Source organism: Pantherophis guttatus, chromosome 1, assembly GCF_059756535.1.
Source record: "Pantherophis guttatus breed Tessera chromosome 1, ASM5975653v1, whole genome shotgun sequence".
Classification (NCBI taxonomy): Eukaryota; Metazoa; Chordata; class Lepidosauria; order Squamata; family Colubridae; genus Pantherophis; species Pantherophis guttatus.
Genome location: NC_142063.1, coordinates 259,872,141 through 259,898,135, shown reverse-complemented (window position 1 = coordinate 259,898,135; position 25,995 = coordinate 259,872,141). Strand labels below are relative to the sequence as shown.

The 25,995-nt window shown below is 38.0% G+C and overlaps 1 protein-coding gene across 7 annotated transcripts in view; it reads left to right on the top strand.

Annotated features, from left to right (window-relative positions):
- NHSL1 (NHS like 1) overlaps positions 1–25,995 on the top strand; it is a 146,826-nt gene that overhangs the window by 52,463 nt on the left and 68,368 nt on the right. The window contains exon 1 of one of the 7 annotated variants that reach the window (XM_034418904.3): positions 20,711–21,099. The exons of 5 other annotated variants lie outside the window; for them this stretch is intronic. In XM_034418904.3, the coding sequence (XP_034274795.2) occupies positions 21,084–21,099 (16 nt within the window). In that variant the 5' untranslated portion in view covers positions 20,711–21,083. Of the gene's footprint in view, positions 1–20,710; positions 21,100–25,995 lie in introns of those variants that run through there. One more of the 7 variants, XM_087882829.1, reaches the window with a different exon arrangement.

Here is a 25,995-nt window from a genome sequence, read left to right as displayed (position 1 = left end):
GAGTTACTGAAATGTGCTATACATGGGGCTGCCCTTGAAGATCACTCAGAAGCTGCAGATAATCCAGAACTCAATAATGCAAACAGTTATGGGAACCTCTTAGCTACATTTGTTTCCAGTAGGCTCCTGGAGGGCCTCCTTTATCACCTCTAAAACCCTTCATTGGGTGGGATTAGGTTTTAAGTGGAATTTCTCTCTAATTGTTTCTGCCTGTCTCACTAAATTTAAACAAGAAGGAAATGTTCCAGGTTGCAACTATTAAACAGTGCCATTTGATGGAAGCAGAGAGACCTTTCCTGTCATTCCATACTCCTGTCCTGTCAATCTCATTCGCAGTGGTCCCCAACCTTTTTATCGCCGCGGCCCGCTGAGCGCGCGCAGGGGTGGGGGCACAGCTCAGGAGCTTTTGCGCACGGCCCATTGCGCACAGCCCAGGAGCTTTTGCGCACGGCCCAGGAGCCTTTGCGCTGCAGCGTTCATGTCCCCCGGCCACTGCGCGGCCCGGTGCCAGGTACTCCACGGCCCGGCACCGGTCCGCGGACCGGGGGTTGGGGACCACTGCCCTATGGAATGAGATTTGCAAGCTCCTTACATTTTGTAAGTCCTTAATGACAGGGTGTCTCTTTGGGAAGGGGGTTTGGAAGTTGGGTGAACCCAGGGGTGAAATCCAGCAGGTTCTGACAGGTTCTGGAGAACCGGTAGCGGAAATTTTGAGTAGTTTGGAGAACTGGCAAATACCACTTCTGGCTGGCCCCAGAGTGGGGTGGGAATGGGGATTTTGCAGTATCCTTCCCCTGCCACACCCACCAAGCCACACCCACAGAACTGGTAGTAAAAAAAATTGGCTTTCACCACTGGGTGAACTTATCAGTGTGATTGTTTTTTCTTATGGTCTAAGTTGGGTTTGTGCTCGGGCACCATTATTGTATTATTAGTAATTGTTTTTATTTTGGCTTTTAATACTACGTTGGCTGATGAGAATGAAGGTCAATAAGATTGGCAGCTATATACATTGATTTGAGTAAATAAATAAATAGTCAAAATACCACACAAAAGGAAGCTTGGTCTTTCATGCATCTATTATATTCTGACAGTGTGACCTGATTAGATTTTTTCTCACAACTTTACTGTACTTGCGCTAATCAAATGCTTATGTCATCAGATCAAGGCAGCTTGGTAGGTTCCAAAGGTCTGGTTTGACTTTAGCAGTATTTCTTGCACGCTACTCGCTTCAGTATGATTTCTGAAAGTCAATTTGAATTAAACGTTAATTTAGGAGTTCATAACAACACAGACTGTAAAAAATATGTAATGGCACATATATTATCAGAGTGGCCACATGAAGTAGCTTTTCAGGAAATAGGGAGATGAAGAGAAAAGATGTGGAAATTTTGAGAGTATAGAAATTGAAATATGAGGTTTACCTCTCAAAAGAAAATACTATTCAGTAAACCTTTACTCTGCTCAAAGAGACACAGTGAACTCTTAATTTGAACTCTTATGATTCAGTGAAATATTTTATAATAATTATTTTACATGTATTAGCAATGAAAATTAATTATAAAAGTCTCATTAATTGCAGCATATCAGAGCTGAGTTTGTGTGCTAATACAGAACAATCGTACAATATTAATTGGAATGCTCTTGAATATATATGTTCAAAACCTACTGATACGAGTATAGAATATCTTGCCACTCCTACAGTTTTGTGGAAGTTTATCTTCCAAATAGTCAATCTTCCAGATAGTCAATTTGTAATGGTTAAGTGCCAGAATGGAAACCACGAGACTATGCATTTTAGTCCCATCTTGAGCAAAAATCCATCTGGGTGACCTTGGTCTGGTCACAATCTTTCAGCCCTAGGAAGGAGCAGTGGCAAACCACTTCCAAAATCTTGCAACAAAACTGCAGGGACTTATCCATAAATCAAAAAATTGACTTGAAGGTACAAAATTATATAAATATATAATTCAACAAAGTTGTTATCACAGGGGTGTCAAACTCACGTCACGGCGGCATCACATGACATATTGGGACTTTTTCCCACTCTGCTAAACCGGGTGTGGGTGTGGCCAATGTGTGACACATCTGGCCCATGGACCGGGAGTTTGACAGCCCTATCTTATCATATTCAGATCACTCTGTATTGACTTTGGAGTTCCCTCCCACCATTCCTTATCACAATGAGGAAGGATCTATTAATTTGTTATTTCTCAGGCACCTGATATATGCTGTTGAATTTCAGAGAGAAATGGGGTGGTTCCTGAGGCTCTGGTTAACAGCCATCAATCAGATCATTGCTATAAGAACTCTCTCAGTTCCTAGATCCTGGAGAGTTCCCAAGTTTTCAAAGGGATTCCATGAAGTGGCAAAAGAGATACCTAGAATGCCACGGAAAGAAAATGAAGAGTAAACCTGAGCAAGCACAGGAAGATTACTTCAGGTAATTAAATGTTATCATTTTTCCACTCTGACTGCAACTACAGATTGTCAGCTGTGGCCTTGTACGAAGAGTTCTAGGCATTTCTCAAAGGAAGTTGTTTAGATCCATTCTTAGCTAGTTTCCAGTTTGCAAATCCTTTGGAGTTGATTAAGAAATAGTCCAGTATGGTTATCTGGAAAGAATTCAATCCTTGTGGTCCTAAGACATTGGGGCTGTAAGTGTAGCCATGTTGTATTAAATCTATGTTTTTTCCAGTTGGTTAAAGCCTCCTCGGAGATGATGTCTAGCTAGATCTAGTGGTGGTAAATGGATTTTTGAAATCAAGGATGTTTTCTCCAGCTTTTAAAGATGCAGAGCCCACCTACTTTTTCAATAAATTATTCCAGGATCCACTGGTACTGGATAAATTGTGTCTTGTCTCCAACCTTCCTTTTTTTAGGGAAGGTTGTTGAGAAGGTAGCCAATTAGCAGCTTCAGAGTATTCTGGAGGAAACTGATTACTTGGACCTTTTCAGTCAGGTTCAGAGTACAGTAATTCGATAGCATTGATTATGCTTATAAACGACTTCTAACAGAATTGAGGTTCATTTATGAATGAATGAATGAATGAATTTTATTTGACTGCATGAAACCAACCAGGCAACTTACAGAATTTGCGTATTCAAAGCAAATATAAATCAGAAGAAATTAAAATGGTGATTAAAAATGCAAAGCTAGCAATTATAAATTTCTAAAAGTGGTGTAGCTATGTTAAAAGTAATCCTCAAGAGCTGTACAGGAAAGTTACGTTTTTCACCTGCTTCATAAAAGCCATGAAAATAGGGGGCTATATGCAATTTAGATATCAAGCTGTTCCATGAAAGGAAAGCTGCTACAAAAAATGCCCCTCATTGGGCTCCCGGTAGGCAGGAATCTCATATGACAGTTGTCTGGGTAGGATGAGCAGAAACTATTGAGGAAAGGCATTTCTTAAGATACCTAAGCCCTCAGCCATGTAGGGAAGGGGAGATTATCCATCTGGGGCTTTTTTTTCCTTTTTCTTTTTGTCTTAGCAGCTTTCTGTACCGTTTTTATACCATAGTGTCCTCCTAGATTTAAGGGCTTAGACCGAGCAGAGTGTTGAAGTGGTTTTCCTTCTTCCTCTGAGACTCATTCCAATCAATGTTGGTAATAGGAGAGATCTAGTACTAGACTTGCTACACTTCCTTTGTTCTTACTTAACATTTATATGAAAACTCTGAGTGAAGCTATTCATTGGCATACTCTGATATCATCAGCTGATGATATTTAGCTTTCCTCTCTATCCTGGGTCAAGCAAGTAATGGTCAAGCAAGTAATGGTCCTTTCAAGTGTCTGGAAACTGTTAGTGGAAGGAGGCAAATGTGAAGAACAGGGTTTATTTTAACTGAAGCAAGACCAAGTAGAGTTTTGGGATGCTCTGGTTCTTGGAATCTTCCATCTTCAGTTCTCAATGTGGTTGTATTTCCAGATAGAACTGATGTACAATTTCTCTGCAAGTCTTAGCAGGAAGAGCAGGTGGCAACTCTGCCCAAAAGAACCTTCATGCAAGTCCATTTTCTATGCCAGTTACTTATGCCCATTGATGGACCAGGAAGCCCTCTACATACTCACTCACACCCAAGCCAATTCTTATTTGGAGTACTACAGCTTACTATATGACCTGTGCTTGAAGGCCATCTAGAAGCTGCACTTGGTCCATGTACAGTGGTACAGGTGTGCATCCAATACACTCAGGAAACACCATTGTTTTTGAGAGCTACACTAGCTACCCATAGGCTTTTAGATATGTTACTACCTATAAAGCCCTTCATGGAACAAGAGCAGGTTATTTGTCTCTGTTTGTTTTTGCACATTCCACAAGATCTAGCAGGGAAATACAGGTAGTTTTTGAGTTACGACCATAATGGAGCCCAAAATTTATGTTGCTAAGTGAAATTTTTTTTTTTTAGTTTTGCCCCATTTTATGGCTTTTCTTGCCACAGTTGTCAAGTGATTCATTGCATTTGTGAAGTTAGTAACATAATTGTTAAGTGAATCTGGCTTCCCCATTGACTTTGCTTGTCAGAAGGTCGCAAAAGGGAATCACATGAGCCCGGGACACTGCGCCAAATGTCTGAATTTTGATTATGTGACCATGGGGATGCTGCAATAGTCTTAAGTATGAAAAATGGTCATGTCACTATTTTCAGTGCCGTTGTAATTTTGACTAAATGAACTGGGGACTATCTCTATGCTCTATGCTCCCTTTTATGAAACAATATTATCTAGCAAGACCCAGGAAGTATGTCTTCTTTGTTGTAGCATCTGCCGTTTGGAACAGCATATCTCTAGAGATTCCAACGCCTTCCATTGGCCTTGCAGAAGTCCTTGAAAACTTGAGTTTTTTTCTCCGGCATTAGGCTAGAGTGTTGAATGACCTTGACTTCTACCAACTTCAGGTTGGAATCTGTTGTGGTTTGGCTTTGGTTGTGTGGTTCTGTTGTGTGTCTTTGTGCTCTTTTTTGTTTAATCTTATGTTATTCACCCAGAAATGATATTCATGATTTGGGCACCTTATGTATCAAGTCATACCAAAGTAAGAAAGAACTATGAGCAACTCTTGATTTTCTGGTTTAATCATGATATGTCTTGTCCTTATCTTTCTTTTCTTATGGTACTACTGGTTTTGTTTTGTTGTTATTGTTCAGTTGCTAAGTCATATCCGACTCTTCACAGTCCCAAGGACCATAGCACATCTGCCCAAGGGTGAAATCTGAATCGGTTTGCTACCAGTTCGCTGGCCGTGCATGCGTGCTGCATGTGCACATGCACACCAAATGCATGCGCATGCGCAGTGCACACTAAATGTACGCTGTGTGTTTAAAAAGCTACTGGTTCAGGAAAACTAGTAATTAAAAAATGCTACGATTGATTATCACCTGTGCCGCATGGTTTAGCTTTGCTAGAAAGCTCTCCTGCTTTCTAGCAAAGCTAAACTGCGCGCCACAGCTGATCCCCCCCTCGTTGTACTATGTACCTTCCCAAGCCTTCTTTTGGCGTGTTCTGCACATGTGCTTGGGTATGAGTGAGTATGGAGAGGGCTTCCATCAATGGACATAAGTAACTTTTTTTTACTATCAGTTCGCCCGAACTGGTAGTTTTTATCGCTACCGGTTTGCCTGAACTGGAGCGAACTGGTAGCATTTCACCCCTGTATCTGCCCCTCCTGTCCTCCACTGTCTCCGGAATCTGCCCAAACCTATGCCCGCTGCGTCAGTGACCATATTTAACCATCTCATCTTCTGCTGTCTCCCTTTTCTACTCCAGTATCCTTGCCAAGAAAACTTTATAGACAGCACCAAAAGGCTAAAAGGTACTACTGGTGCAACTTGTCAATCACAATTTTATGTCTGATCTGTGATTTAAATCTAACAATAATCCTGGCATGTAAATTGAATTATAATTACATTGTACAATATAAATAAGTTTCGATCACAATTTCTTAGTTCAGATATAAAGGAAATTTGTTATTTCAGAAATAATATTACAATGTGCAAGAGAATGGAGGATAGTAATGTTTTTAATTAAAATAGCATAATTAGGTCTTAGTCATGTTTCTGACGTTAGATTGGGGCAGAAATATCCCTAGTTCAGCATCTTTGGCCAAGAGAAAGGATGCTGCTGTATTAAGATGCTCCAAGAATAGGCCACACTTCTCTGAAGCTGCAGAAATGGGAACAGCTTGTCCTAAAAGTTGTGCAGTGACTGATCTCTGCCACTTTTCTAATTCAAAGTTGGCACAAAGGACTGACGGGTGTTTGGCAGCCATGTAGTTTAGGCAGTTGGAAATCCTGCTGTAAAATCTGAATAGTGTAAGAAATGTTTTGCTTTTCCCTCTCCCTCTCCCTCTCCTTCTTCCTTCCTTCCTTCCCTCCCTTTCTCTTTCTCTCTCTACCCCTAACACGGACACATGTGCAAACAGAGTCTGAAACACTAGTAATTGCTTAAAATTCCAAAGTAATAACTACTTCTGGTTTGCTATTTGATACCATAATCACATGGATAGTTTAGATAATTATGTTGTATTGACAACTAATGTTAACTTGGACATGCTGAAACTATAGGCTAGATTTATAGTGGTTTGCAAGAGTATAATTCAATTTGATTTAGACTGTTATAGTGAGTTAAATTTGGAATTTGCCCGGAAAAAATAAACAAACTATAGAATCAGTATTAGTACTATTTTTATACTTTTTAAAAATATAGCTACATTAATACTGCCTTTCTTTTTTTGTAATAATTTTATTAAGCATTACAGTTAAAAAGATAAGAACAAATACAAACTAAGTGATAAAAGTATAAAAAGAAAAATTAGACAGTTAGAAAAGAAAGAAAAATAAAAACAAACATAGAAAAGAAAGAAAAAAGAATATAGTAAAGAAAGAAAAAAATATAATGATTTCCCCTCTCATAAAGTACCGTGTTTCCCCCAAAATAAGACATGTCTGGATAATAAGCCCAATCAGGCTTTTCAGCACATGCGATAATATAAGCCACTCCCGCAAAATAAGCCCCACCATCAACTACTTACATGCATGCGCAGCCAGTCCCGCTGTTTCCTCTGGTTGCTTGCCGTGCAACCAAAATGAGTTGAGGAGGGGAGGCCGGGGGGGGAGGAAGGGGGAGACATGCCCTCCCCTCCCTGTTCTTTGTGCCAGCCGAGAAGCCCAACACGTCCCACTCCACCCCAATGGCAACAGCAGCCTGGCTGCTTCCCTTCCCCGCCATCTCTTTATTGAGAGAGATGGCAGGTGAGGCAGGGAAAAAGCAAGACGCGTGGAACGAGATGTGGCTCCCCATGCTGTCTCTTCTCCTCCCTTCGCCGCGGAAGACAGGGCTCCTGCCCCTTACTTAGCCACCCGCCCCCTTTAGGGATGCAATTTGGGGGTGGCAGGTGGGACAGGTGAGAAGCGGGATGCAGTTCTTACCTTTCAAGCTCTGTCACTTTCCTCGCCGTTGTGTCCAGAGAAACACTCTGTAAAAGAAAGCCTTCTTGTGAGTTCAATCAAACTTCTCGAACTCGTGAGAAGGCTTTCTTTTACAGTGTGTTTTCCTGGACACAACGGTGAGGAAAGCGACGGAGCTTTAAAGGTAAGACGCGTGTCTTGCTTCTCGCCCATCTGCCACCTCCCTTGATAAAGAGATGGTGGGGAAGGGAATTAGCTGTTGCCATTGGGGTGGGGTGGGACATGTTGGGCCGCTCAGCTGGCGCAAAGAACAGGGAGGCAATGGCAGTGACGGGACATCCAGTCCCATGCTTGCCGCCTCCTGCATCCCCAAAATAATAAGATCCCCTGATAATGCCAAGCCCTTATTTGAGGGGTCAAAAGAAAATAAGATCCTGTCTTATTTTCAGGGAAACATGGTATAAACATTTTTAGTAACCTATCACCTTTTATTAAAGTACAACAAATGATATCTTTGTCCCCTATTTCATCTATAATCTTTATAGTCTCATCAAAAGCAAAAAGTCCATTAAGGGTTGCTAGAGAAAACAATTTTTAACATTGATCAAATAAACCAACTTCATGTTCCTTTCTTCTTTTTCTAATAATCTTGATCTTTAATTCCTTCAAATAATATTCTAGAACTTAATTTCTTTTCATTTTTTTTTTGTCTCACAAAATTCTTTAACACTTAAACAAACCTTTTTTGTAAATCCAATATTGAAAAATTATCCAGGTTATTTACTTCTTTGTTTGTTATTTCTATATCTATTTTAATTATTAAGATATCAGCTGATTTCTTTTGTAAGTCCAATGTAACATCTTTTTTTCATATTCTTGTAGCCTGTCATTTTAAAATCGTTTTCAGATCATCACAATCTAGTCAGGAAAAATATGTTCCTCTTCTATAATTTTTATATACAGTCTATCTATAGAGGCAGACACTTTTAAAATTAACTTCTGGATTCATTGTTTACAAATATCTATCAGTAGATCCAGTGTTAAAGTATTTTGTTCCATTCTGTTTTAGTAAATAAAATTTAAATGATCATCTCCTTTAATTGTAATCTCTAGTATCAAACTTTCAAAGTCCTATCCTAACATTTTTTTCAACCATTCAAAACAGCATTTCTCCATGTAAAGGATTCTTATACTGTCATTAATTTCAATATCTTACGTCAAATCAATTTGACCCTTAATCCATTTGTAACTTTTGAATTTGGCCAATTCTGAATTATGTCTTTTTAAAGCAAGAATCCTACAGACATAATTTCTGATCTAGTCAGTATTGTAGGTATTCTACTTTTTTCCTAAGTTCTTAGCTTAATAAGTGCTTTCCTATTTGGAAAAAAATTGTTTATCATAGAGATGAATGAGGTCTTAGACTGGAGTCAGCAGTTGTGACAAATTGCGGACAGATTTTGGATGCAGAAGTTTCTAATTATTTTTCCTCACTGTGTTTTAAATTGCTTCTAATTACTAGGCTCGCCTGTGAGTTACCAAACCTATTTATCTGGGAGCTACTGCCTGCATACAGCATATTTTGTTTCTCCTTGTGTAATCGTAGGGTCTAAGTAGGTCAATTTCCCATTGTTTTAGCTTTTTTTCTCTTTTCCTGTTCTTCCTTCCTTTTTTTTCATGAAGCAAAATCTGTTTGAATTTTCAGAACTCCAGTTTTCAGGGAAGACTGACAATAAAGAGAAAGAAAAAGGAAGGGTGGATCAAAATATTTCTCTTAATTGCTGTGAATGAAGAGGCAACTAATGTCTGCTGCAACTTTAAAAGAAAGGGTGGCCTTTTTAAAATTTCAGACTAAAATCCAAACTAAGGAAGAACTAAGATGTTGTAATGTTCAAGTCATTTTTAAGTGAGCACTCTGTGTAGAAGTTGGTCTTATAGAGCAATGAATTATGAAACTCAGCTTCATTTTTCTCCAGGAGACTGGCCTTTTATTAATCCCAATTCGAAAGTGCTTGGGGGAATCATTTTTCTAGCCCAGATGAAATTTAATATGTTGCAATATGGTACCCAGTTATCTCTGATGCTTTGGTTTGAAAAACGTGATGGCCTTTTTTAAATTATTCCAACATGTTATCATTGGCAGAAACTCAAAGGAACCTTAGTAGAAAAAATTATTAGATTCCTGAAAGTTCACTCCTTCCCTGGAATGTTTTCCAATACACTCATTCTACATGCATGCACATAGACATTTGCATATTCATAAATATATGTATATTGTGTGTGTGTATGAGTGTGCACGTGTTTGTGCATGTGTGTGCGCACTGAATCAATTTTTGGGGGAACAATTGTCCCAGTACATTAATTTGTTATGACAAGAAGACTATGCAGAAGCTTATAGGTATGATTTGTGTATAAGAAACATGAATTATTTATTATGTCAGTTTGTGCACCTGGGAATCTAATTCTGCACCTGGCTAGTAACACTATTCAGTATACTGGTTTGTTTGGTTGATAAGATTATTTGTGCACATTTGTTTTCAGGAAGATAAGAATATTGAAAATATTGTTCCTGAAATATGAATTTTATAATATTATTGTGCTGGGTTAAAATAAGTTAATGGCAGATTTCAGTATATCCAACAAACAACAAAGCGTAAATTAGCTTTGACCATTTAGTTAAATATATGGTTGTTTGCTGACATTCTACATAAATGCTGTCAGGCCTGGAAGCCATATTTGCATTGGATCTTCAGGCCGGCCACATTTAGTTCTGTGGGAAACTGGGAGGGGGGATTGTATGGAGCAGGGGAGATATATAGTCATAATAACATTCCTTTCTCTGAGAGTCAAGGACACTTTGCCCTTCACCTGGAGGGGTGTGACTGGGAAGCATCTCCAGTTGGCATGGTGCATTGATTGGGCCATGTGATGGCCATGTGGGTGTTGGGCAGAGTCTTGGACTTTTCTATGGATGGGGAAAACCTGGAAGCTTTCAGATTCGGGTTTTCCCAGATGTGCCAATATAACATCTCTAATAAAATGGAACTTTGAGGGAGTTCTAGCCTCGGAGTCTTCTTTCATGGGGGGGGGTGTTACTTGGAACGCTGACAAATGCTTGGTACTGTGTTAGTGTAATTTTATATAATTAAATGTACACCCTATCGATTCATAATTAAAAGAATATATTGTTACATCATTTAAAGTACTAAAAAGTTAATTGAACACTGCAGGAGATAGTAACAGGCTCAGATATTAAAGTCCAACCAGAGAAATCAGTATCTTTCTGAGTGAAATATTTTAATAGCAACAGAGGAGCAGAAACAAAAATTAATTGCCAGAGGTAACTTTAGTTTGGTGCAGCCATGGTTAAGACTTTTACACACTTATTATAATCAGTCTAGTCCAGGAGTGAAATGCTCCCGGTTCAGACTGGATCACCCGATCCGGTAGCGATGGAGGCGGGTGATTCGGAGAACCGGTAGCAAAAATCTCTGCCCCCCCCATTGCCCAGCTGAGCCACGCAATCATCAGAGGCTTTTTTTAATTTTTAAAAGCATTTTTTCTACAACCTCTTTGGCCAAAAAAATGCTTTTAAAAATAAAAAAAAAAGCCTCTGATGATTGCGCGGCTCAGCTGGGATCATCAGAGGCTTTAAAAAAAAAAAAAGAAAGCCTCTGCCGATCAGAAAAGTCAGCTGGGATCGTCAGAGGCTTTAAAAAAAAAAAAGAAAGCCTCTGCCGATCAGGCAAGTCAGCTGGGATCATCAGAGGCTTTAAAAAAAAAAAAAGAAAGCCTCTGCCGATCAGAAAAGTCAGCTGGGATCATCAGAGGCTTTAAAAGCATTTGTTTTTGCAACCTCTTCAGCCGAAGAGGTTGTAGAAAAAATGGTTTTAAAAGTTTAAAAAAAAAAAAGTTGGCCACGCCCACTCAGTCATATTACCCTCCCACCAAGCCACGCCCACAAAACCGGTAGTAACAAATTTTACATTTCACCACTGGTCTAGTCTCAACTAGATTTAATTTGGCATGTATTTCATTCACCCCCATCAAACCTTAAGAAAACTGGTCATTTAACAATTTCACAAAGAAGGAATGTTGAAGAAGGATGTAGTAAAAAAAAAAAGCTTCTAAAGTTGAACAATGCTGAAAACATTATGTAAAGTGCTTGACAAGCATAAAATACAATGCAAAAATTTATAGAGTCGGATATCAAATCTGACTATTAAAGCACAATTCCAAATGCCACAATTTTGAGCAAAATAGTGGTACACAATATTTTTGTAACTAAGAAAAGTTATCAAACGGAATTATGAACCACATAGCCTTTGAATTATATTGTAACTAAACAATTAGCCCATTTAAACATTATGAATATTGTTTATATTTTTTAATGAACATAATAAATAATTTATGCTTTTTCTTTGCTATCAATTGCCACATTTTATGGTTACTAACTTGGTGAAAACTCTGTGTGGTTGGTTTTTCTAATGTGCAGATCCAGTTCTTTATTAAACACATAGTGATGTGCATCTCTTCACCATGGGTTAAGAAATCATAGTTTCAAATTGGCAGGCCTGATCTAATGATTACCAACTTAAATCATGTTCCCCTGCTGGAACATAACTCATTCGAGTCCAGTAATAAACTTTGCCTGATTAGCTGCACCTGCTGACATCCCCAGGGCAAAGCAAATAGATGATTGTCATTGGTATAAATCTCAAATGATAGCTGCTGTCCCTTTTCTTTATTTTTCCTTGTTTGCTTGTCTTGACAGAATGAATCTTCTCCTTTTGGTTTGATGGGGACCAGTAAAGATTTTTTTTTTTAAAATGTGACAAAGAGATTAATGCACTATTTTAAGGCGTACATTTAGCAGTTGCTTGAATTGCTAAATTCAAAAATTGATTTTTAGTCTGAAATTTTTATACTTTTTCCCTTTAAAAGCCATGAAAGATTTACTCAGGAAGTTCTCTTATTGCAAAAATTATCCTTAAAAAAAAAAAAAGTATATCTGCCATAGTTTACTTGGGGAACAGCTATGTTTAAATGGCTTCATTTATCTATTGCTAATGCACCCAAGTATCTTTGCTGATTTTACAAATATGAACAGTGAACCATGTTATGACTTGGTTTATTGTCATTTGCTGCCACCACAACAAAATAACGTGTACCCTGAAACTCTGCAATACTGAATATAAAAGCACTTCCAGGTAAACTGAGTTCTATCATGACTGATTTGTATCCTACAATAGGAAACTGTCCTACTTAAATCTGAATAGTGTAATTTGTGAATTCACTAAGTAAGATCGGAAGCTGACAACCACTAGAATGCTCTATAGGTTAAGTTAAGCTTAAATTCAAATATAAAGGGGTGTCAAACTGGATTTCTTCAAGGGCCGGATCAGCATTGTAGTTCTCTGCAGGCTGGCAGAGGCCAGCCGCAGCAGGAGTGGGTTGGACAGATGCCTCCTGCAGCACACTGCTGGCCAAAACTGGGTGCGGGGGGTCAGCGTGCGGCCCCTCTGCGCCTCATTTTCACCCTCCATGGTCTCCTGCAGCACACTGCCGGCCATTTTCGGGCCATTTTTCAGTCCATTTTTCGGGCCATTTTTGGCAGGCAGAGTGCTGCAGGAGGCGATGAAGCGTGGGGGCCCTGCACACATCCCGTTTTAGTCTCCAGAAGGCACCGTAAACCGATCCTTTGATATTTCCAGACTGGCCCTATGGGCCGGATCTGGCCCCGCAGGCCTTGAGTTGACACCCCTGAAATATAACCAGTTATAAATTGGCTATAAATTTACTACTTCAGACTTCGAGGGATCATCTCATCCCGCTGGGATTGGCCCGTTTTACCCATGCTGCAGGCCCTGTCAACCCTAATATTCTGGCTGGTGGGGTACAGGAGAAGGCCTTCTCTGCCATTGTACCTGATCTCTAGAACATCTTGCCCCCCTGAAGTGAGGTTGGCTGCAGTCCTCCTGACCTTCTGTCAGAGCTACGCCACTTGGCTTGGGGCTCACAGTGGTGCCGGTTGATTGATTAACAATAGATCCTACTTCCCCCAATCCTGCTCCTGCCTTTCCCATCCTTTAACTGGGCTCTGTGTAGTATTTAATTTATGTTTTTATTTTGATACGGTTTTTGTTTTTTATGATTGTAGGCCAGAGTTACTCTGAGATGAGTAGCCAATCAATCAGTCAATCAATCAATCAATGTTTCTTTCAAGTAGCTCTGAAGTTCTGCACAATAATAAATTACATGCTACAGAATTGCTTCACTGAATATGTAACATAAATAAGTTGAATTCTACCCTGTATTGTGTGTATAGCTGATCTGAAAGAAACCAAATTCAGTGGGAAATTATAAAAAATTAAATAAAACTATTATAATTTGGTTAATGACCTTCAGTTACTTGTACTTTAGTCTTCTTATTTATAAAATTAACATACAATACTTTATTCCAGGACTGTGATAATTTATTGCATTAGAATGTCTTCATTAAAAGTTAGTAGCCATAATTTCATCTTGGGGCAGTGAATTCCACAGGGTAATTATGAACTATCTGAAGAACTGCTTGCTTCGCTCTGTTCTAAATCTCCTTCCAATTATATCTTTATTAGGTGGCATCTGGTTCTACCATTTTGCATTACTAAGGAAGCACTTCTCCTTGTACACTTCCTCCATGCGATGCATGATTTTGTAACCTCTATTGTGTCTCTATTTCTAGCACACTTTTCTTCCTAAATGTTCTAATCTTTTACGCCCATTTTGGTTCTCCTCTACTTCACTTTTTCCATCTCTGTTATATCCTTTTTCAAATGTAGCTATTGGAATTGTACACATGCTCCTAATGCAGAGGTACCATACATCTGTATAAGGGCATTACAATGTCAGACAATTTTATTTTCAAGTTCTTTCCTAATGAAGCCTACAATGGAATTTGACTTTTTCATTCCTGCTGCACACTGAGTCAAAATCTTTATTCAGCTGTCCACTATGACCTTAGCATTTTTTCCTGACTATTGGCTGTCAGCTCAGACCTCATGAGTTTGAGCCCTAATGTGTATCAGTTTACACTTATTTAAATTGAACCTCATTTCTTGAACTGTTCACTTAGTTTAGAGAGATCCTTTTGGTATTTTTCACAAGCAATTCTTGCCACTCTGAAGAGTTGATAATATTCACAAACTTGGCCCCCAGGTCACTATTAAATCAAGATAATTTATGAACAAGTAAAAAATAGTAAGCATTCAGATCACCTTATTTAGTAAGGTGTTTACTCTTCAGAAAGTGGTCTGTACTGTTTAACCCCTTGCCATAATTAGTGTAAATGTATATGTGTAAATATTTCTATTTTTTTTTACTGCTGCTGTTCTTCATTGTTTTCGTTTGCCCAAAACTGTAGGTTTTTTAAAAATGCAGTAATCTATTTCATCATATGCTTTTTTTTAATCCAAGTAACTGTTTTTTGAAGACTATGTTATTAGGTAGTAATTAGTTTTACTCTATTTTTCTTTGTTCTGAAGCTTAAATACAATACATTTCAGGAATATATGTGATGATACATTGTAACCACATACTAAACCTTTGTTAAACTTGGCAGCAGCCGCTGCTGAATTATTTTATTTTATTTGTATAATAATAAAGTTACTTTTGGTAAATAACAAAAACACAGGGCAAAATCCTAACCTCTCAGTGCAGAAAAGAACACAGTGAGGGATGGGAAAACTATTATACATTATTTTCTATTAATTCACGTTCCCTTCCATTCTACACACTTTCATAGTTTTGTCTTTTATACAAAATTGGGTTATTTGGAGAAATTCATTTAAAAAGAGAGCTGAAAGATTTCTCTCTTGACTTGTCACAAATTTATGAGGCATTGCCCTTTGTATGCCCTCTAACTTTTATTTGACTTGCTCTTGAGCTTATTTGATTCATGACTGGGATTGGCTTCATGCAGAGTCTTACTGTGGTTTAACTGATTCTTTTTGTTTAAAAAGTGATAAGGAGTGCCAGACCCAGAGGTCACTTTGGAACATTCAGTCTGAGTTAATATTAAATTAAATTGCATCGATGTATCCATTTATATGTAGCTACGCCCTCTTTTGAACTGACTGTCCCCCATATTTATCTTGTGGTTATAAAAAGTTAGATTCGACGCAGCGTGTTCAAAACAATTCAGTAGTTCTACATGTGGAAGTGAAGTTTTAAAATCTGTAGTATCTATTTTTCATTATGAAATGTCATTTTACTGGTAAAGATATACATAGATATACAATAAAAAAAAATAAATACTTGGGAATATAGATGGACACAAGGTTTGAAATTTATATAAAATGATGTATCAATGGTATTTTAACTCCTGATAAATTGTCAAAAATGTATAAGGGAATTACAAATAAGTTTTGGAATTGTACAGGTAGCCCTTGACTTACAACTATTTGTTTAGTGTCTCTTTGAAATTACAACAGCTTTGAAAGAAGTGTCTTATAAGCAGTTTTCACACTTACAACTGTTGCAGCATTCCCATGGTCACATGATCAAAATTTGAGCCCTTGGTAACTGGCATGTATTCGTGACGATTGTACTATCCTGAGGTCATGTGATCACCATTTATAACTTCTCAGCTAGCTTCCGACAAGCAAAGTCAATGAGAAATCCAGAGTCCCTTGACTACTGCATGGTCCACTTAACAACAGCTGTAGTAAAAAGGTTGTAAAATGACTCACAAATCACTTAACAAATGCCTTGCTTAGTAACATAAAGTTTGGGTGTAGTTCTGATCATAAGTCAAGGACTATCTGTAATCAATCCAAAGGTACTTTGGTGGACAGGTAAGAAGGCTTAAAAGATCAAGTATAGTATCTATTATTATCAATTTAATATCTGATACAGGTAGTCTTTGTTTAATGACTGGTCACTTAACAGTTTTTCAAAGTTAAAACGGACTACCAAAAAATTTCCTCCAACCTATCTTTGAAGTTACAACTGACTTACACATATGCCCCACAATCATATGATTGCATTTCAGTTGTTTGGCAGTTGGCTTGAATTTATGATTGGTTGCAGAATCCCACAGTCATGGGATCACAATTTGCAATTATTTTTTTCCAGTTTCCAGCAAAGAACAAAAAGGGCCATTTGGGAGAATGGATTCGCTTAATGATTATGTGGCTTGCTTAATGACCACAGTGACTAGCTCTACACCATTATAAAAATGGCGGTAAGATTGAGTCAGATAATTTGATGATTCTTTTAACAACTGCAATGATTTATGATAGAAATTTTGGGCTCAGTTGTGGTTGTTAAGTGAGGACTAGCTGTATGTCCTCTATTTGAGGACTAAATATTAAATGGAATTTTAGAACTTTTTAATTTTTTTGTTGTATACTGCCCAGAGTCACTTTGTGTGAGATGAGTAATATAAATTTGATAAATAAATAAATAAATAAATAAATAAATAAATAAATAACTTTAATTTATTTTGTAGAGTCATTTTTTGATAACTTAATTTTCCCTTACTCCTTATCTTATAAAAACACAAATGTAAATAAATCTAATGTCAACTAAAGGAAAGTATTTTCACATATTTGTAGGTTCTATCAAATTTAACTGTAATTTATTTTTAATAACAAGTTTGTTGGCTTAAATATCCAAATTATGGAACAATACTTTATAAAGAGAAGTTTCAACAGAAGATCAATGGAAAGAAGCATTTGATGCCCCCCCTCCTTTTAAACTCATGTTTCAGACGAGTTTCTTTGTTTCAGATTTCCTGGTTATTCTGATACACATTTTGGTGCATACTTGCCTCCACCCAAAAAAATAATTTTATGGCAGTATACAAGCCCGCTCCCCATATTCATTGTCCCAGGCTAGACACAAAAATCATGATTCAGACATTCTTGAACTCGACTGAATCACAGCTGGAAACATGTAAATTAAAAGTAATTCTGTGCTGTGGATTTAATTCCCAATGAAGAGAAGACTGAATTCCCTAGCTACGTGCCTCAAAAGCACAGTCACTAGAAAGTGGCCCTATAGAATTTATTTCAGCTTTATCAATTTCCCCCTTTTTACTCACAAGTAAATATAGCCTGAGGGAATTCTACCTGTCTTCCTAGAGTTACGATCACTATTTTTTCTCTTTGGTTCACACTAGAGTTTAGTCTAGTATATAAGGTGCTGGCCTGGAAATCAGGAGAGTTTTAGTTCTACTCCCTCCTTAGGCATGAAAAACTGGCTGGGTAACTTTGGACTACTCACACTCTCTCAGCCCACTTATCTCAGAGAGTTGTGGTTGTGGGAAAAATAGAAGGCGGAAGGAGTACTGTTATGTTTGCCAACTTGACGTATATGAAGATAAAGGTGGAATAAAAATAATAATAATAAAAGAGAGCTAGGATACCAGGTAAAGACCTTTCTCAAGGAGAGAGGTAGCAGCAGTAGTAACTACCAAACAGCTACACCAGCATAAACCCCAAAGGACCTCTGGGAAATGAGGGTTGAATTCTCCTAAGGTAGTGTTAAGCAGCTGTAGCCAGTAAGGCCTTTGCACAACTCTATCTGCTGCACCAGTTGTATTCTTTCCTAGGTCAGGGGAAGACAGTTACTCATGTCCCAGTCACCTTGGCATTTGACTACTGCAACACACTGTACATGAGGCTGCCCTTGAAGACAAACCATAAGCTTCAACTGGTCCAGAATGCAGCAGTGCGAACAGTGATGGGCATGCCTCAGTAAGCCCATGTAACACCTCAGCTTTGTGAGCTGTGCCAATTGCCAGGTTGCCTCTTGGGGCAATTCAAGGTGCTGATTATGACCTTTAAAACCCTATAGAACATAAAGCCTAGTTACTTGAAGAGCCATCCATATCCCATAGTATCTGCCCGGGTGATTTGATCTTCCAGGATTGGTGCACTCTGAGTTTCTTCAGTTAAACACTGTCATTTATTGGGACCCCAGAAATGGGTCTTCTCTGTGGCAGCACCTGCCATCTGCCCACTCCACTGTTAGAAGAACAGTGAAGACCTGGCTCTTCACCCAGGCCTTTGGTGAGGGAAAGTGAGACTTTTTACTTCATTCAATTCAATCTGTCACTCTTGCCATCTTTCATCTTATATCTTTTATTGTAATATTTTTGTCTGGTTGTTCTGAATTGCCCAGATTATTCCAGAACAGTGTTTCTCAACCTTGGAAGCTTGAAGATGGGGGGACTTCAACTCCCAGAATCCCCCAGCCAGCGCTGCTGGCTAGGGGATTCTGGGAGTTGAAGTCCACCCATCTTCAAGCTACCAAGGTTGAGAAACATTGTTCTAGAGTCAACCCTACCACTATGATGGTGATAACATAGGGTTAAAAAGAACACTAGGAATTTAGAGTGTGATTCACCAATGACTGATGCTGTTCTTCCCAATTTGTTTCAGTGGATTGTTGTTGCTGGTTTTGTTTGTTTTCTTCCCTGTAGCAGATGGCTAGGTAAAACAAGACTCAGAGGCACTTACTACCCACTGTTCCAAAAATTTCTTGGTTCATTCTTCACGTTAAAAAAAAAGGAAAGAGTTGAACAACAAGCATAGATAACAAAGATGTGATTTTAAAAAATATAGTAAAAGTTTAATATATAATAAATATAACCGCTGTTTCTTTAGCCAGTAAGGCAGAAATATGATTGAGTCCTTAGTACTCTCTGAGCTTGGTTTTCTTACATTTTATTACCCAAACTAGGTAACATGAGCAGTGCTGGTAGGATGTGCTCTAATGATATTTCCTAGTTTGGGTAATGAAATTTCTGCAAGAAAACAACCGGGTTCAGAGAACACAAAAGACCTCTCCCCCCGCACCCCATTTCAACCCTGAATGTTCTTCTCTATCAGAAATATGGTTGGCCAAACTTTTGATTAACCACGATGTATACTCAGTGTATATTCAGCAAAGGGATGTGGTGGCTCAGTGGCTAAGTAGCTCAGCTTGTCGATTGAAAGGTTGGCAGTTCAGCGATTCGAGTCCCTAGTGCCGCGTAAGGGGGTGAGCTCCCGTTACTTGTCCCAGCTTCTGCCAACCTAGGAGTTCGAAAGCACGTAAAAATGCAAGTAGAAAAATAGGGACCACCTTTGGTGGGAAGGTAACAGAGTTCCATGTGCCTTTGGTGTTTAGACATGCTGGTCACATGACCATGGAGACATCTTTGGACAGCGCTGGCTCTTTGGCTTTGAAACAGAGATGAGCACCGCCCCCTAGAGTCGGGAACGACTAGCACATATGTGCTAGTGCGAGGGGAACCTTTACCTTAATACTCAGTGTGTTTTCCAAATATAGCCTAAATAAACCATTTGAAGGAGCTCCCATTGTTTAGCAATTCTTGCAAAATATTCCTATTCAAGCGTGATTGAGCAATATATGCCAACATAATAATATTGGATGAAAGTGGATGAAATCAAGTTTGTTCTTCATTCTTCATATGGAATATATATCTACATTTGTCTTAATTAAAATCTTCGTTGCTCAGAGTATTAATCTTTACATCAATTTTCCAATGGATCGCAAATATTTTTTCTTTATTCTGTCTTCGTTGCTGCCATAGCTCACAAGAATGCAGCTCTGTCATATATATTTTTCTGCCACCCTCCCTCCCTCCCTGCAGAGAAACACTAGGGAACTAGATTGATTTTCATATTCATGCAATTTTGGAAGGTAAGAAGGGCATTTGCCTTAGAGTTTCTGTGAAATGCTATGTTTGTGCAGATAGAATCTAGAAAAAGGGGCTGATGTTAACACGATTTTATTTACATATCCTGATACATATCTTTGTTTAAATCCTACTTTTTAAAATCAAATTTGTGAAATAGACATGTGATGTACTCTTTTATTTGCTTTTCTCACTGCTGTCTTGTAAACAGAGGATGCAAGTGTATGTGTAGCTTCATCTTTATTTAGAGGTCACAATAGCTATTCTCCTAATTAGATATGATATTTGTCCTATTTATTTAGAAGCAAGGTTAACTGAAAAACTGTTGAAGATACTCTTTGTATCTATTTATAACTATAACATATTTGCAATCCAGTATGTGTTCATAGCTGTGCATGCATTTAGTTACAATTATGCATAATTTTCTGGTTTGCTGCATGTGTACCTAAAATACCTGTGCGTTTTTAAAAGTTGCAAACTTTCTAGCGTGCTTCAAAATGGAACAGATTGTAGTCCAGATTGATTATCGAAAAGTTAAGGAGGGATGAAATTCATCATTCAGAGACAAGCAAGGTGGTTTATTATTTTTTTTTTTTTACTACACACTGACCAGCTCACAAGGGCGAATTGTTTTCAAAGGAAAAACAAGCTGACAAAGGAGAAAAAAAAAAATGCATTCAAGTTGTAGTCTGATAGGCGTGGCTGAAGAGGCACAATTCCCTTTTCCTTTCTCTTGTCTTTTTTTTTTTTTTTTTTTTTTTGTAGTAGCAGGGAGGGGGGAATAGGGAGGTGTCAGTAGTGTTGTTGAAGAATCAGTGGGTTGGGCGACAGCTTCCTAGAGCAGCAGATTTGGTCTGCAGCCAGCTTCTCCGGCTGAGTGCTTGAATGGGGGGAACTGGGGAACTCATCTGTACCTAGCACTGGTGTGTTGCTTTTTCCCCAAGCAAGACTTTTCCATTTCCTTCCATGGAACAGTCTCAGAATGTTTTGTCTAAAAGGTAAGGAGTTTGGGCAGTGATACGGTTTCTTTTTATATAGCCAGTTGGGCTGTGTTGCTGTTTGGGAAGGGGGTGGCGGAATCTTTTTGTCCGTAGTTGAGCCAATTCTCTGAACTTTATGAGAAGTGTAATCTCTGGTCTTAGGTCCTGAGTCAGAGAACAGCCCAAACCATCTCACCCTTTGTCTTTCACGATCCGAGAGAAGGCATATTTCTGGTTGGAATGCATGTAATCTTTTCCTGTACAAAGGAACCAGCTTATTCTGTAGGTTGTAAATTGCTGACCCTATCAACTATTTGCAAATACATTGTTTGGGTCATTGGAATGTTTGGGTGGATTTATTGAATGAAGCATGTACACTGGCTCAGCTACTAAACAGCATTCATCAGACAATTCCTTTATTTAACTGGTCTCAAAACAGCAGCTCCTAATTATATTGGGGTGTGGGTGTGGGGTGGGGTGGGGTAGGAAATAAGAATATAAATGCAAAACTGCATGGGGTGTTTTTTTAGGATGTAACATATACCCAAAAATTGTGCTCATAAGGATATGGAGATGGGTGGAGGGCTTAGACACAAAAAATTACTGCAAACTTTTTTTAAAATTGAAAATGAGCATTTATTTTCAAAGGTAAAGAAAATATGAATGTATGATGTACTGCTGTGAGGCATATGTCTATATTTATTTGTGTTTGCCGTTACTGCTCTTTGATTGTTAAAGGAAAGAGCTGCTTAATTGTATTGTGTTTTCCTTGTTGAAATAAAGAGAAGTCAAACTGATATGCATACAGTACAAGTCAAAGCATTCTATACTGATACATCAGAGTTAGAATTTAGAAGATAATAAAAAGACAGTTGTTTTAGGCTGTTCTACCAGGATTGACTGTTTATACAATGATGAGAAATATATATTTGCAATAATATAACTGTTGCAACTTATTATGAGTGAGTTTTCAAATGCCTGATTCACTCCTGCATGTGCTGTAAACTAGTACATTGGTAACATTTCTTAAATTCAAATCAGATTAGGAGGTTAATACTACCAATCTCTCCCCCTGCAGCTTTGCCAGAGTATTTTTAACTGATTATTTTTAAGCACTGTATTGTCTCAATGGAGAGATTACTTATCTGTTACTGAATGTGTGTTTGCATTTTAAAAAATCGAGAAAGAGAAAAAAACACAAATATTTTTAATTGGTTTGACCTACATTTTATAGTCACACTCAAAACATTGTATGAGATTTTGCATTATAGGAATTTATTATGAAGCACTCTTGTGAACCATTTTGGGCCTTCAGGGCAAATCAAATAATTGAAATTAAATATATTCATATTGAAGGGCAAGGGTACATAAAGGTGTCATATGTGTTGGGCAGCTTAAAGAAGTTACAAACAGGTCAAGAAGTTACTGGGACTTTCAGAGATAGGCAGGCTGCAAAAAGAGTAGGAAAATGGGATTCTCTTATAATATATGCACTACTTAAAAACCAATATGGTGTCATGGTTAATGCATAGAATTGGGTAATCTTGGGACAGACATTTTCTTAATCTGACCCACAACAGAGTGGTTGTTCTGAATGAGGTAGTCTATGGTGTAAGGATAGGAAATAAATCTTAACAAATATAAAAACAATTATTTTCCTTTTACACATTGATCATGCTTGTAATAAATAATAGATTCTGTCTTTTTAAAACAACAAAAGGGCTCCAGTAGGTAAAATTCCATGGCTCACTGTCATCTTCCTTCTCATTGTTATCTAGAGAGATACTCAAATATATATACAATTACCGTGCGGTGATTTTTCCTTATAGAATTGGTCATGTGAACACTTTTGTATAGCAAAAATTGTGTCGAAAGGACTGATGGACAAAGTTTTGCGGGAGGATATATTTTGAAATTCTTCCAAAACTTGGTACTCAATAGAGATTAAACAGAATTTTTTTCAGATTCTGTAAAAATAGAATAATGAAAAACAAACAGAAAGGTTGACAAAAATGAATGGCAATTTAGTTTAACTGCTGTTTAAACATGTTTGCTGTTCTTGTTTTGCATAGTAGTACAAGTGAAAAGCTAGCAAGATTTGTTAAATAAATTCCAAACACCAAAACAGTTACTACTAAATCCCTCCACTTGGGATAGAGCCAAGATATTTATATTGGATCTACCGGTAGCTTGCTCAGAACATCTTGACATGTACAGATGATAAAGGAGGAGCCTTGTGATTTAACTCTTGCTTAGTAAATTAGATCTAATTTTGTACTAGCAAGTTACCTCTCTGCCTCACAAGAGAAAACTTCTATATAATGTTTATTACAGTTCATCACCCAGTCAGCCAGATGTTTAGACTAGATTTGGCCTTTTTATTCACCTGTTGAGTCTTTCACAAGGATCTGAATTAGGCAGATGTTTGATGGTGTTAAATGTATTGTTGCAGGTTGTAAGCTGTACCATAAAACTGCCTTTTTTAATTGACTGATAATGATTTTTGTCAATGACAATGGTCTTCAAGTGGTGCTACAGATGCTTTGAAATTAGGAGGAGGAACCCAAGGTACCTATTACTATCAGTGCCATTTTTGCTTTCTTTTGCCACACATGTTCTACTTTTATTTGCAGGTCTTTATATTTGTGATTTTCTCCAGTTTTCTGTTCCCGTGTTTCCAGTTACTACTGCAGGGTCCACTGTCCAGACTTTTTTTTGGTCTTTCTTAATAGTTGTTAAGTCTGGGGTGTCAGGTAGCAAATGCTTGTCTGTTTGAATTCTAAAGTCCAGAATGCTTTAGATTCTTCATTTTCTATTACTTTTGTCTATTTTGTGGTCTGTTGTTTGCTGGCAGGCAAACAGTATTTTATTATTATCTTATCCCACCTTTTTAAATATATATATAAAACTAAGGCGGCAAACACACCTATTATTTCTGCCTCCTATTTTTCCAATAATAAAAACTTTTTGAGGCGACCAGAGAAAACTGGCTGAGACAGAGGGACTGGGCCAAAGTCACCCAGCCAGTTTTCATGCCTAAGGGAGTCACAATCTCCTGTTGTCTAGGCCAACTATTATAGCAAACTGGCTTTTTTTAAAAGAAACAATAAAGTATATGTATTATATTCGATAACAGCAATAGTTTCTATTCTACTTGCATGAGTTTTGTTTTCTTAACTGTTTTTGAACTCCTTTCAATAGCTTCAAGTACTTGATTTCATTTATTTATGTATCACTTAAGATACCGCATAACAAGATCAGAAGAAAACCCTGGAAGTCATGAATAGGATATGGAATGTTTTTAGTTTCTTCAATGTTGCCATATATTATTTGGACAATATACTAATTCCAAAACCCCCACAGAGCTTGATTAAATGTGTTTATTTATTTTCCTATAAATATGCATTTCAGTTTTCTGTAAGAATGTTTCCTGAGCCTTTATTTATGATTAGTGTCCAGTGCAGAAATGTTGTTTATTTCAGATTTTGTTTAAATTATGATGGAAGAGAGGCTGAAGGGACATTTGAATTAACTTCAAATGAATCAATTGCAATTCACTAAAAACAATTAAAATTGTTTAGTGATAGGTGACAATTAAGTCTTCATTGGCACACCCCTATCAGTATGCCCCTACAGTGTTTGCATTTTTTAAAATATCACAATTTGGGAATGAGAAGGTTCGATGTGCTGACTTAGGATAATGGTTAGCCACTGTTGCTATTAGAGGTACAGGAAAGGTGAAGGTAATCCTTTGGGCCCTGCATTTCTCTTCCCTCTTTCTTGCTCCCCTCTCCTTATTGCCTGTTCCCTTCCTTCCGCACTAGCTGGAGAGCACTGGTCCTGGTGACATATCTGATCATCGCCACACCCAGGTCAAGTGTAGGTATTCCCAAGGAGAGCATCTAGTTGGAGCTGCTGCTGTAGGAGTTTTAATGGCAATCTCCAACACATATTGAGTTACAGACAAGTTTAGAGAAGAGAAGCAGGGAAATATAAGATCTGTGATTGTGGGTGGGGAGAGAGGCAAGCTTCAGTGAGGAAGTATCAGTAGGGAAGTACAGCAGACAGGAGAAGAACAAGACAAAGAATACTAATACAGGTAGTCCTCGACTTACAAGTACAATGGAGCCCAAAACTTCTGTTGCTAAATGAAACATTTCTTAAGTGAGTTTTGCCCCCATTTTATGACCTTTCTTATTACAGTTGTTAAGTGAATCACTGCAGTTGCTAAATTAGTAACAGTTCTTAAATGAATCTCCCCCCCCCAAATTGACTTTGATTGTCAGAAGGTTGCCAAGATGATCACATGACGCTGGCACACTGCAACCATCATAAATATGAGTCAGTTGCTAAGCATCTGAATTTTGATCACATGACCACGGGGATGCTACAAGAGTTGTAAGTGTGAAAAATGGTCATAAGTATGGAATGTTTTAGTCTCTCTGGCAGCCAAAGTTGAAATAGCTATGGAGGCACCGAGCTCCTAGTTGGATGTGGTCTTGAGGCATATCAATTGGAACTTTATAAATAGCGGACTCTTCCTTCATACAATATATATATTTGCACTGGAGCTATCCTTCTGTTTTCCAGTTGATAAGACCCCTGTCCTACCAGTTCACCTTGATCTAGCTTCAGCCTATCTTGGCATAGATTGTTACTGAGATGAAACCTCTCCTGTGAAGTGAGGTTTCTCTAAAAAGAAGTGTGCTATCTAGGATCTGAACCGAAGAGGGTCAAGGATGCACTCAAAGTACACTGACAGCATTTCCACATCAAAGAAGCTTTGAAATGTATTCTAGTTTTAACTACTTTATTTTTTCTTTCTCTTGTTTAGAGGTCGCCCATTTCCTTTATAGAATGACTCTACTTGTATTCTATCCACCAGATCAAACCCAAGTAGCAGTTTATTTATTT